This window comes from Hippopotamus amphibius, chromosome 1 (genome assembly GCF_030028045.1).
Source record: "Hippopotamus amphibius kiboko isolate mHipAmp2 chromosome 1, mHipAmp2.hap2, whole genome shotgun sequence".
NCBI classification, from domain to species: Eukaryota; Metazoa; Chordata; class Mammalia; order Artiodactyla; family Hippopotamidae; genus Hippopotamus; species Hippopotamus amphibius.
Window position 1 is genome coordinate 100,393,338 of NC_080186.1, and position 14,071 is coordinate 100,407,408.

General features: G+C 37.6%; 1 protein-coding gene and 1 non-coding gene across 4 annotated transcripts in view; both read right to left on the reverse strand.

Annotated features, from left to right (window-relative positions):
* DENND2C (DENN domain containing 2C) overlaps window positions 1-14,071 on the reverse strand; it is an 86,468-nt gene that overhangs the window by 7,835 nt on the left and 64,562 nt on the right. For all 3 annotated transcript variants that reach the window (XM_057714377.1, XM_057714466.1, XM_057714557.1), the window contains 8 exons: window positions 10,672-10,781; window positions 9,023-9,092; window positions 8,420-8,497; window positions 7,314-7,454; window positions 6,686-6,834; window positions 6,034-6,211; window positions 1,267-1,308; window positions 128-233 (listed from right to left, as the gene is read on the reverse strand). In XM_057714377.1, coding sequence (XP_057570360.1) covers window positions 128-233; window positions 1,267-1,308; window positions 6,034-6,211; window positions 6,686-6,834; window positions 7,314-7,454; window positions 8,420-8,497; window positions 9,023-9,092; window positions 10,672-10,781 — 874 coding nt within the window. The remainder of the gene's footprint in view (window positions 1-127; window positions 234-1,266; window positions 1,309-6,033; window positions 6,212-6,685; window positions 6,835-7,313; window positions 7,455-8,419; window positions 8,498-9,022; window positions 9,093-10,671; window positions 10,782-14,071) is intronic.
* On the reverse strand, window positions 2,632-2,705 carry TRNAW-CCA (transfer RNA tryptophan (anticodon CCA)). The gene has a single exon. It is a non-coding gene; the product is annotated as a tRNA-Trp (tRNA).

Sequence of the window (14,071 nt, forward strand, 5' to 3'; positions counted from 1 at the left end):
GGAAGCTGAGTACAAGCTTACGAAGGCACAGGCAATCTCATACCACTTTTGCATATGATTTGGCAGGGTGCTAGGCAGTTGGTATTTACTGCCTTGACCTTAAATACTCAGACCACTTGTCTCATACCTTGCAAAAAATTCTGCTCCTGAGCCAAGATTTCATTTCGTTCTTCCAAAATCTGCATCAGGGCAGCTTGGAGTTTAGGTGGCAGAATTTCATCCTCATCAGATACCTTAAGGGAAGAAATTGGGATTTTCCTGAGCTTTGAGAAAGTCTTAACCGTGCCCTATTTAAGTCCCCCAAGTCCCACAGGTGGCTTTGCATATATTCTGGCTGAAGAGTCAACCTCAAGCTTTCTTCCCTACACTGAGCAAAATCCATGACACTTATGGTGTATGTATCATAATTACATTTAAGAAAAATAAATAATATACCTTATAAAATTTTCTGGCACTTTCCCACCAAATATTTCTCATCTCCAAGTCTTATGCTATATTACAAAGACCATCCCCAAATAAATGGCACTTCAAATATGATGAACTGATTGATTTTGAAAAAAGACAGTCTTGGGAAACATTCTTTTCACCCATATACAAGTTACATACAGAGGGTTGCTCTAACGCTTTACTAATTCTCCTCTCTACTTCACTATCCAGAGTAAGTGACCACTTCCTTTCTGCCCCTACTCTCTATCTTGTGTAAATTTCTAATATACCATTTCTAAAGCTTTATGGCTATGTCTGCTCCCTCTCCCCTTTAAACTATAAGGCCTGAGGGATCAAACTGAATATCTTAGTCATCTTTAGTTTCTGACTGGTTAACAGAATATCTAGAAATAACCGGTGCTGAATGCTTCTTTTTTTTTTTTTAATTTATTAATTAATTTAATTATTTTGGGGGGGGTATACCAAGTTCAATCATCTGTTTTTATACACATATCCCCGTATTCCCTCCCTCCCTTGACTGCCCTTGAATGCTTCTTAAATTTAATTAAATTAGAGGACTATACATCAACCCGTAAGACTTGAAGGGAGGGTTACCTCTTTTGAAAATATTTAATCTGTTTCCTCTTTCCTTAAATTGGGACAGACAACAATGAACCCAAGCCAAATTTTTTAGGTCAATCTTGTATGATTGGCCACAGTGTCAAGTCAAGTGTGTGTAGGAACTATAAGTCTTGCCTGAGTCACCTTCTCTAAGTACTTTCACATATTTTCTGGCCAATTATCCCCAAACATTATGTAATCATCTCCTTTGTCACTCACCTCCTGTAAGAACTTGTCTGCACAGAGATCAACTATCAGCACCTATGGAATAAAGGAGCCAGACAAGTTAAACGAGAGACATACAGAGAGAAATAAATTAGGTATTTCTAGATCAGGAAGAGTGTTTTGATTCTTTAATGCAATGGGAATAGTTTTAAATAAACAAAGGTTTTTTGTTTTGTTTTGTTTTTAATTGAAGTATAATCGACTTAAATATTATATTAGTTTCAGGTGTATAAAGTGATTTGCTATTATTATACATTAACTTAAAGTTTCAGCCCAATTAAAAGTTAACTCATCAACATGAGTAAAAAAAAATTTCAAGTTAAAAAAAAATGATGGCAGCACACCTAGAGATTAGGAGACTGAAAAAACCACACCAACCAAATGCAATGCATGGACTTTATTTGGGACTTAATTTAAACTATTTAAAATTTATGAAATAATTAGAGATCTGAATCTTGAATTTTTTTGATATTAAGGAACTGTTATTAAATTTTTTGTGATAATGGTACTGTGATTACATTAAAAATGACCTTGTTATAGAAATTTATATTGTAATATTTAGAATTATGAAATTATGTTAGGATATGGTTCAAAATATCATGGGAGAAAGGTGAAAGTATGATTGGCCAAAACTTTATAAGTATTTAAGGAGGGTGATTGGATTTATTTTACTCTTTTGTTTACTTTTACATGTTTAAAATTTTCCATAATAACAGGTTAAAAAAATAGGTTAATACAAAAATCAGAAGTGTTTCTATACACTAACAATGAAGTATCTGAAAAATAAAGAAAACCCCATTTTGATGCAACAATTGCATCAAAAGGAATAAAATACCTAGGAATAAATTTAAACAAGGAGGTAAAAGATATCTATGCTGAAAACTATAGGACACTGATGATAGAAACTGAACAATACACAAATGGAAAGATATTCCATGCTCATGGACTAGAAAAATTAATATTATTAAAATGTCTAAATTACCCAAAGCAATCTATAGAGTCAGTGCAATTCCAATAGTGATTTTCACAGAAATAGAAAAAACAATCCTAAAATTTCTATGGCACCACAAAAGACTCTAAATAGCCAAAGTAATGTTGAGAAAGAAGAATAAAAGTAGAGGCCATCACACTTCCTGCTTTCAAACTATATTACAAAGCTATGGTAATTAAAACAGTATGGTACTGGCATAAAATAGACACATAGCTCAAAGGAACAGAATAGACGGTCCTTAAATAAACCCCACATATAGTCGATTAACTTTTTTTTAAATTAATTTTTAAAAAACTATTTATTTACTTGGCCATGCTGGGTCTTAGCTGTGGCACACAGGATCTTTAGTTGCAGCAGGCAGGATCTAGTTCCCTGACCAGGGTTTGAACCTGGTCCCTTCTGCATTGGGAGCAAGAAGTCTTCACCACTGGACCACCAGGGAAGTCCTCGTCAATTAACTTGACAAAGGAGCCAAGAATACACAATAGGGAAAGGACAACCTCTTCAATAAATGGTGTTGGGAAAATTAGATAGTTGTATGCCAAGAAATAAAATTGGATCCCTATCTTATACCATACAGAAAAATCAACTCAAAATGGATTAATGACTTAGACATAAGACTTGAAATCATAAAACTCCTAGAAGAAAACATAGGGCAATTATTTTTTGGATTTGACACCAAAAGCAAAGGCAACAAAAGCAAAAATAAGCAAGTGGGACTACATCAAACTAAAAAGCTTCTGCACAGCAAAGGAAACCATCAATAAAATAAAAATGAAATCTACAGAATGGGAGAAAACATTTGCGAATCATATGTTGGACTACCCAAAATATATAAAGAACTCATACAACTCAATAGCAAAAACAAACAAACAAACAAACAAAAATCCCCAAACAATCCAATTAAAAAATAGGCACAGGAACTGAATAGACATTATTCCAAAGAAGACATGAAAACGCACGAAAACAAGCACATGAAAAGGTACTCCATATCAGGCAAATGCAAATCAAAACCACAATGAGATATCATCACTTGTTAGAATGGCTATTAACGAAAGACATGAGATAACAAATACTGGCAAGAATGTGGAGAAAAGGTAACTACTGTGTGCTCTTTATGGGAATGTATATTGGTTCAGCCACTATGGAAACAGTAAGGAGGTTCCTCAAAAAATTAAAAATAGAAGTAGCACATGATTCAGCAATCCCACCTCTGGGCATGTATCTAAAGGAAATAAAATCACTATTTTGAAGAGATAGCTGCACCCACATGTTCACTGCAGCACTACTTACAGCCATGACATGGAAACAACATAAATGTCCATCAACAGATAACTAGATAAAGTTGTGGTATATATAAATACAACGTAATATTATTCAGCCATAAAAAGAAGGAAATCCTGCCACTGGTGACAACATGGATGCTAAGTGAAGTCAGTCAGGCAGAGAGAGACAAATACCATATGATCGCACTTACATGTGGAATCTAAAACAACCAAATTCAGAGTGGTGGTTGCCAGAGGTGGGGATGGGTGAAATGGGTGAAGGGGGTCAAAAGGCACAAATTTCCATTATAAGACAAATAAGCCCTGGATATGTAATGTACAGCATGGTGACTACAGTTAACAATAATACTGTGTTGTATATAAGAAAGTTGCTAACCTTAAAAGTTCTCATCACAAGAAAAAAATTTTCTAAGCTAGGTGATGGATATTAACTAAACTTACTGTGTTAATCATTTTGAAATATACGTATATATCCTATCATATCATTATGTTGTATATCTTAAATACAATGTTATATGTCAATCATATCTCAATAAAACTGAAGGAGAAAAAAAAGTTAACCCATCAGTGAATTGGGAAGAAAAGCTTTTGCAATAAGTGGTACTGGGATAGTTGCCTATCCATATAAAAAAAATGAAACGACCCCTACCTCCTTTTTTTGGTCCTTTTTTTTTTTTTTTTTTTTTTGGCCTCACTGCATGTGGCTTGCAGGATCTTAGTTCCCCAACCAAGGATTGAACCCGGGCCCTCAGCAGTGAAAGCGGGGAGTCCTAAAACCTGGAAAGCCAGGGAACTCCCACTACCTCCTATTACCTATTAAAGAAATCAAGCCCCAGACTTCAGAACCAAAAACTGAAGGCATAAAACTTCCAAGAGATAATATAGAAGGCTATTTCCATGAAGTTAATATAAAGAAAAACTTAAGCAGTTCACACAGACACACGCAAAAGCACTAACCATAAAAAAAAAAAGATGGATAATTCTGACCATATTAAAATTAAGAACATCTCTGTTTTAAAAAAACACCATTTTGGAGAATGAAAACGCAAGCCACAAAGGAGGCTCGTATCCAGAGTATAAAAAGGCCTCTTACAAATCAATGAGGGTAAAAAATTCAGTAGAAGAATAGCCTATGAATTTTACAAAAATGACATTCAAGTAGCCAATATACATATAGAAAGATGCTCACCCTCAACCATAATCAAGGAATGCTAATTAAGCCACTATGAGAATATAACTACATACCCATCGAATAGGCTAAATTACACAAACTGATGACAACAAAGGCTGACAAGGAAGTGGAGCAACAGGAACTCTCATCCACTGATGGAGGAAGTTTCACTTGGCACAGCTACTTTGGAAAAGCTTGACTTTACCTACTAAAATTGAAGAGATGTTTACTCTATGACCCAGCAATTCCATTTCCAAGTATATGCCCATAAAACTGCATGCACATATGTACCAAGGGTCATGAACAGGAATATTTATGGCAGCATTATTAATAATAACCCCAAACTGGAAACAACTCGAACGTCCATCAAGTGTAGAAGGGATAGGAAAATTGTGGTACATTCACACAATGGAATACTATACACAATTAGAATGATCAAACTACTGTTAAACTCATCAATATGGATAAATCTTAAAGACATAATGTTGCTCAAAAGAAGCCAGACTGAGAAAAAAGAAAAAAAGAAAAAAATACTTTGAGTCCATTTATATTGAGCTTAAAACAAGGCAAAAGTGAATTTTATTGTTTAGGGATACATGCCTAGGATGTTAAACTATAAAGAAAAACAAGAAATTGAGCACCATAAAAGTTAAGATAATGGTTACCTTTTGCAAGGGGTGGGGAAGGGAACAGTGATTAGAAGAAAGCATGATGGGGTACTTCCCTGGCAGTCCAGTGGTTAAGACGCCACGCTTCCAATGCAGGGGGCGTGGGTTTGATCCCTGGTTAGGGAACTAAGATCACACATGTGCACGGCGTGGCCAAAAAAAATTAAATAAATAATAATAATTTAAAAAAAAAAAGGACGATGGCATGATGGGGACTTCTGTTTCCATTGCTGTAATGTTTCTATTCTATTTCAATGTTGGTTACAGAAGCATTCACTTTGTGATAATTAACTGAGCTGTACATTTTGTTTTGGGCACTTATCTACATGTGTGCTATATTTGAAACAATTTTTTAAATTAACCCAGAGTAGTTTCTGTATATGATTTTTTAAAAAAGACCTATTCTTCAGAATAACATAAGAATTAGCACATGGTTCAATACTACAAATAAGATACAACTTCAGATTCATGTGTACTATAGAATTTTTCTCACTTTAATAAACAGATATAAAAATATGATGGCATAATGTATTAACAATAATGATTACATATTATCATTAATTAATGACATATCCATCACTGTGAAAGATCACTTGTTTTCATTTGTCAGTGCTCCGGTCTTTTCCACAATTTCTCCCATCTCACCTCTTCAATGGGTAGGTCCTGGAGATGTGGTAATGAGCAAGACAGGATTCCAATAAGGAATGGAGTAGGTGAGCACACAATGTCGATCATAGATGCTGGCAGGACTGGGATGTAGGTATGCTGCCAGGTGAATGGGTACAGTGCGGCAACTACAGCATGGCCACATTTTGACAGGGTGCTAGCCAGGGGAGAAAGCAAATGGTGTCACATAAAGAGCAGCACATGGAGGGCATTTCAGAAGTTATGTTACACAATTACAAACTGATGTCAGTTAGTGATCACAGATGAACAATTCTGTGATTACTCATTAACTTTTAACATTTTATTTAAATTTTTAACTTAATTTACTGAATATCTTTAATCTCAATCCAGCTGTTCCCTACAATTTATATTGCTAAAAACTACTGTGTACTTAGAAAAGCAATAGCAAGTTTTACCAATAGTTTAAACAAAACACATTTTGAAGGTAAATTAATTGCAACCCTCAACAGTCACTGTTACAGCCAGATGCAAATAGCTTTTGGATTATCCATGTCACTACAGCATTAGGTAATTGAGATCCTACCTAAGTGTTTTTTAACATGCCCACATTGTAAAACAGTAAGAACAAGAAAACACCAGTCTGAAGTGACATACTTTACTTATTTCTCACCTTAGGCTGTCAGCAACAAAGATTACCCTCCGCTCCAAAAGGAGAGAGGCACAGACCCGAATGAGATGGCACACACTCAGGCACTTAAAGAGACATTCGAAGTCAACGTGTTCCAATCGTGAGTCCAGTGGTCGGCACAGTTCAATGGACTGAAATGCAAAAATTTGAATCAGGGAAGCTGAGGTGGGAAAACAATCCCTAATGACAATACTAATGGATCCTGTCATTCTTTTCCAGGTTAAATTCAAGAGAGAGGGTCTGCTACAAAGAGTCTGTTAAGCTTCCTACACTAATGCCAAGACTTAATACCTTATTTTTGTGCCGTAAATTTCTGGTGAAATCTTTCATCCCACCAGACAATAGTATGTATAATCTTCCTTTATCACACTGAAATTGACATGCAGGGGCTCAATCTATGAATGGTAGAAAACCTCTGGTTCCTGGGTCTAGGATCAACTATCTCACAGATCAACCAGATGCTTCTCCAGTGCTTTTGTGACTAAAACATACTCCGGGCAGCTTATGAAAAAGAGAAAACTATCCCCTGAGGTGTCTATCAGGTAAGGCCTATTAGTGTAAGGCCTGCTTTTTAGCAGCTATGAAACCTTTTCAAAATGAACTAACTTACCCCATCTCCAGCCCCAGGGAGGTAGCTCTTTACTGTGATGGTGCGTCCAGGAGCTGGGAAAGGAGCTTCCATGACACTTCGCATGAATGGGTAAACCAAAGCTGGAGACATTTCTCTTCTCTTCTCTACTTCATCCAGAATCTACATACACACAAAAGATTTATTTTATTTTATTTCATTGTTTTTGGCTGTGTTGGGTCTTCATGCAGGCTTTCTCTACTTGTGGTAAGCAAGGGCTACTCTTCGTTGCAGCGTGTGGGCTTCTCAGTGTGGTGGCTTCTCTTGTTGTGCAGCATGGGCTCTAGGCATGTGGGCTTCAGTAGTTGCAGCATGCAGGCTCAGTAGTTGTGGCTTGCATGCTCTAGAGGGCAGGCTCAGTAGTTGTGGCGCATGAACTTAGTTGTTTCACAGCATGTGGGATCTTCCAGAACCAGGGATTGAACCCGTGTCCCTTGTATTGGCAGGTGGATTCTTAACCACTGTGCCACCAGGAAAGTCCGTTTTTGTTTTTGTTGCTGGTTTTTTTTCCTTTTTAAATTAGGGACTCAGTTTAAAAACATAAAAGAATCCGATTAAAAGAACTGCCAAACTGGGTGTACAAACTTGAAAATAATACCAACAGATTTTAAGACAGATAAGCTTCTGCAACCAGTAAAAGTTCGTTAAAGGCATCATTTCTCTTGGAGGTATCTTTAAATCTCCAAGGAAAGTTTTACTTTATTTATTACTAAAATAAATCAACTTAATTTAGAAGAGGAGCCCCTTTTTACATCACTAAGGCAGGGGCAAAGAAGATGACCCAATAATACCCTTCAGTTTGATGTCTCGGAAAGACATCAGACAAGATAAACTTCAGGCAATGTTCTGCTTTACACTGGGAGGTTTAACAAACCAAAATGAGGATGACAGGGCAACATCATCTGGATTAGAGACCTAAGTTTAAGCCTTCAAACCTGTAGTTCTAATCTACTAATGGGGAACCCTTTCTAAAAGCAGTATGTTAAAGTTGGTGCCACTTAACATGGCCTAGTGAAGTCATCAGAAACAAAAACTCACTAAGAGCTCAGAAAGGACACCACTTTTCATAGGGCCCATTCTCCACTCACCTTTGAAAAAAGGTTGAAGCAGCCTAGGCGACTGACCATGCAGTATACCTCAGGGAGTCGCTTTCCTTTGCCTTCTGGCTAAAAAACAAAACAAAACAACAACAAAACAAAAATTAAGCAGCAAAAGTCTTTACTAACTTGGACTATAAATACCTCTCAATACTCCTTAGTAAAGAGAAGGAACCAAAGCTCTCATTCTCAATGAACACTGAAAGATGGGAAAATGCTAAAAAAAAATGATAGTATGATTTATTCCCGGTTAGTGAAGGCATCTAAGCAACAAGAAAGTAACTCAGAGCTCCCTCGATTGGCTCACTGTACTCCATTCCTCAAATACAACCAGACTGACTTCAGCTACAATATCAGTGCTTTCTTCATCTATTACAAACAGATAAATAAAATAAATCCATACCCTTTCTATTCTGGGACACTCTGCAGCTAACCTCCACCTTGCTCTTACTGTTTAAAGTTAACACAACTTCCTTATAATACACATATCACTGAATAGCCCCCAAACTCATCTAGAGATCGTGTTCTGAAGTTCCTAGTCTGACTCTATTGTTCCTTGACCAAAGCTGCTTGTAGGACAAGTCTGGGACTTACCAAGAGCTTCTTACAGTAACCAAACCACCGGCTCCCATCTTCACCAGTTAAGACAAAGGAGAACGTTTCACTGAAAAAACAGTCAATAGTTTGATATCCATACAACTGCTTATGACATTCCTCAAACAAGCAATTAAAAATTAGAGTCCAACAGCAGTGATGTAAGAGGAGGCATCGATATATTTATTGCAAGTCACGTTCCTTCTGAGGGAGAATATCCAGCCCTTGAGAATATCTTGCTTTGTACTGGAGTGAGAGAATAGTTTTGGGGTGAGCTGTTGATGCCACTGCCTCCTTTTACTTTCTTATTTATCCAGTCCAGCTATTAATCAAGCCTATTTTCCTTTTGTTGAATGCCCAGTTTAGTCAAAGATACAGGTAAACTACAAAGGATTCTGATAAGCTATTCTTCCCTTCCAAATTCTTCTATTTAGTTCTGAGAGGTCATATGGAATAGTGATAGGCAAGATTACATCCTTAATACATAAAATTAATAGGGAAATCATCAACTCCTCATTATCAACACTGGCAAAAGATATGCATAGATGATTTACAAAATGAAGGTCGAGAGAGGCCCAAGAAACAAATTCATTAATAATCAAAAGAAATTAAAATCTGAACAATATATACACATGTCTATATATGGCTAAGAATAAACATCAGAAGGGAACATCTCAAAACATTTACAGTGATTATCTCTGAGTAACCAGAATGCCAGTGATTTCTAATTTCTGCTTTTTATTTACGCCTCTGTATTTTTCAGAGATTCTAAAATAAACACACGTAACTCTTGGGGATGGGGGAAAGCCAACCATGGAGCAGCCAAACCAGTATGAAAGAAGCTGCCGATGCGATTAGCAGTGCAGCTGACAGCATGAAAGCATCAGTATTGATGGCTCAGAGATGAGAGTGGTGATCAGGCTAAACTGGTTATGAGAGACAGCAGCTTAGTCTAGAGGCAACGTGGGGTGGTAGGGCACAGCTACTTAGGCAACAGCTGAGGCTCTCTTCCAGCAGGTCACTGGCATGTGATATGGTTCACATAATCATGCTTTTCAGCCTAAATACGTGATCAATAATTACAGTTTTGAACAAAGCAGTTATGTATTTACAAGCAGGATATGAGATGATGATGGTTTATTAATTGAAAATGCTAATTACCTCTAGATACTGGGAAGTAATCTCTTATAATTTCCTTCTCAACGTACTTACTACACCTTCCAAGCTAGAGCCCCCTCTTTGTACAAGTTCAACAGGGGAACGTACAATCCGGGCTACGGCTTATTCTAACAACTTGAAGGAGATACAAGATGCAGATATTGTTATGTTTTATCTCTCCTTCTCAGTCCCTAAGTTCAAGTCTTTTTTCCTTTTCTGTCCACTTGGTGGCATTTCTGATTGTATGTAAAGTGGAACTTTTTTTCTGCAGAATTGGCAAGTTGAAGAGACTCTCAAACTTGTTTTCCCTTTGACACTGTGTTTTTCTTTTTTCAGCCCCACATAGGAAATGTCCTAATTCTGTTTCTTCCTTTCCTCCCACTGCATCCTTGATCTGCCACATAGCTTCACTGCTGGCTCTGTTTCTCAAACATTCTGATTCTACTTTTGCAGTTCCAACAAATAGAAATCAGATAAAACAGTCTATTTACCTCTTGAGTTCTGAGGTTGGCACCCAGTCCTTTGAATCAGGAAAACAAAATTTTGGGATAACTTTGAGCCTTTCTTCAGTGTCTTTGGATTGCTTAAAGCCATGATCACCCTGAAAAAAACAACACTGTAAGTGGCTAATATTCTATATAAGTGGAGTATAGAAATAAAAAACTCAGCCTGGTCTCAGGAAAAGAGGTCTCTGATAAGCCTAGGTAGTTGTCTCAGAGTGGTTTTGTGCTGTTTTAATAAAACAGGAAGGTATATCAGTGTAATTCTAAGCAATATTAACTTATGTATAAATTTGTGTAACCACCAAAAAAAAAAAAAAAGACCAAACCCAGGAAGGCCAAGACTGGTAATCACTGAAAATGCACTGAGAACAGAGTTTCTTAGGAAAAAAGAATTGTTTTTACATAGAGAGGGTACTTATGGAGATCCTATAATCTGATGTAAGAGAAATGATTGAAAACAGTTTCCTACCTAGAGATAGAATCTTAATTCAGAATTCACATGCTAGTGAGAATATTTTTATGAATCACGGGACATAAAATAAATGAAAATCTATTCTACAATATACTGACAGCAAAAACCTAGTCAGCTCAAGATAGTCTCTGTTCAATAATCCAAGATATTTTGAATAGTCAGATGAATGTTACTTAGAAAAGATACTATTTTTAGAATCCACCCCATATATAATCATTTCTCTTAGCATATAATCTTTGCTACCTAATTATGGGTTTGCAACTTCCTATAAAATTTTAGCATAGAAAACCCTTTTGTGCAAGTCTGGTATTACACTTTAAAGGACAGCCTAAATTTAATTAAACCAAAAGACATTTAAAAATTAGTATAAAAACAAGCAGATAAGTCTAATTACCATATTGCCTTTACGTAACTAATAGCAAAGACCTGCCCTTTAATTTCTAAAACAAAACATGCAGCCATTCTGGGTCACTTGGATATTAAGCTCTTAAGTAATGGAAAAGCATTCTAACAACATTTTAGCTGTCATATTCTATTATTTTTATACTGTTAAATGATTCACAATCATCTTTATTCAAGGTTTTCCACAACAGAATCAACAGGGGCTCAGGCAGCTCCTTCCTTTCCTGACTTATAGGTACTTAATGCACAATAACGCCAAGTAATTTGCTTAGAGACATGCCTGAATTACTGTCAGAGTCAACTGGTCCTCATCTGGTTCTGAGCCCATTAATTCAGGCTGCTGAAAACAGGTTCAACCTCGAGATTTCTCTCTGCAAATGTAGGACTGATCAAAAATAGAGAAAAAAAATTAAGTTTCTCTTTATGGGAAATTTGATTCTTCAAGACTATCTAGATTATATTATTTTAGACTCTTATGGTACTGTGTTACTAAAGAGTGCTGTGACACTGTGCTCTAATGCTACACTGAGGAATTTCATAAGAAATTAAACTTTGCTTTATTTATAGTAGGGATATTGGTGAGGTCTTTTCTAAAAAAATGAGAACCCATACAGGAAATGTCTCAAATTTCAGTTCAGCTGTGCTTCACTAGCTTTTTCAATGAAATATGCAACTCAGGGTTTAAACCCAAACTCCTAAAGTCTCTGAGCAGATAAATGAGAGAAGTGGTCCAACTAGTACTGAAGCGTAAGTAACTGTCCCTATTTAAAGGGATCACTCCTTACCAAGGCTAGCTACATAATCTGCAGAGCTCAGTGCAAGATGAAACTGTGAGCACCTTGTTCAAAAAGCAGGGAAAAAATAAACACAAAATCAAATATAAAACTTGTTACTTTCTGCTGTGGTTTCTTTCTCAACCTGTAATGGGGTTTTTGATTTTCTATTTAATGGCATGCTCCATCAGGCACAAGGATCCTGGGGACAAGTATGGATCCTCACAGGTGCCCAGGGACCCAGGCCTGAAATCTGGTGCAGAAGTGGCCCACCATATGCTGGGTTTCCCCTCAGGCCAGCCACAGGACTGAAACTCTGTGTCCTGACTAGGGGTGGGGACGTTGAGCCAAGGCATCTCCCTTCCTATGGGCCCACCACGCCAACCCACAGCAGCTAGGCAACCCTCAATGGGTTGTAGCCTCCACACGGGGACGTGCTTGGTACCTGGATTGGGGATGGTGAAAAGGCTTGCCCCACCATGCCACCCACTGAACACGAGTAGCAATGTCCAGGGCAGGGAAGGATGTACCATGTGTTGCTTAAGATACTGTGGGGTTAATGCTTGCCTGATCCTGACCCTCTCCATACCTGTGCAGAGGGTGGCAGCGGTCTCTGAGTGAGGATGGAAAGGGGGAAGCCAGAAAGAGCCTGGGGAAGCAAGGGGAAGGAGTGAGGACAACTAGAGAACCCATCCTGGGGAGGCTGCAGAAGGTGAGACCATACACGAGCCAAAGCTTTAAGACCTTGGCACATGCACTGTTGGTGGGAATGTAAGTTGGTACAGCCACTATGGAAAACAGTATGGAGGTTCCTTAAAAAACTAAAAATGGAACTACCATATGACCCAGCAACCCCACTCCTGGGCATATACCCTGAGAAAACCATAATCCAAAAAGAAACATGTATCACAATGTTCACTGCAGCACTATTTACAATAGCCAGGACGTGGAAGCAACCTAAATGCCCATCAACAGATGAATGGATAAAGAAGATGGGGCACATATATACAATGGAATATTGCTCAGCCATAATAAGGAATGAAACTGAGTTATTTGTAGTGAGATGGATGGACCTAGAGTCTGTCATACAGAGTGAAGTAAGCCAGAAAGAGAAAAACAAATACCGTATGCTAACTCATATACACGGAATCTAAAAAAATGGTACTGATGAACCCAGTGACAGGGCAAGAATAAAGATGCAGATGTAGAGAACGGACTTGAGGACACAGGGTAGGGTGTGAAAGGGAAGCTGGGACGAAGTAAGAGAGGAGCACTGACATATATACACTACCAAATGTAAAACAGATAGCTAGTAGACAGCTGCTGCATAACACAGGGAGATCAACTTGATGATGGGTGATGACTTAGAGGGGTGGGATAGCGAGGGTGGGAGGGAGTCACGGGAGGGAGGGGATATGGGGATATATGTATAAATACAGCTGATTCACTTTGGTGTACAGCAGAAAGTGGCACAACAGTGTAAAGCAATTATATTCCAATAAAGCACTTTAAAAAAAACAAACAAAAACCTTGGCACATGCCCCATTGTCCCATCAGATTTCACTCCTCACTTACAAAACACAAATTCAAATATAGAATTATTAAGAATTTCAACAGTGAACGTGGAGCAGGGCGATGGGCCTTTCTAAAGGAGGGGTCTTGGTGACTGCACTGGTCATATGCCCATGAAGTTAGTCCTGCTTCTTACTCAGCTTCAGCCAATTCATGCCATGTAGGAATG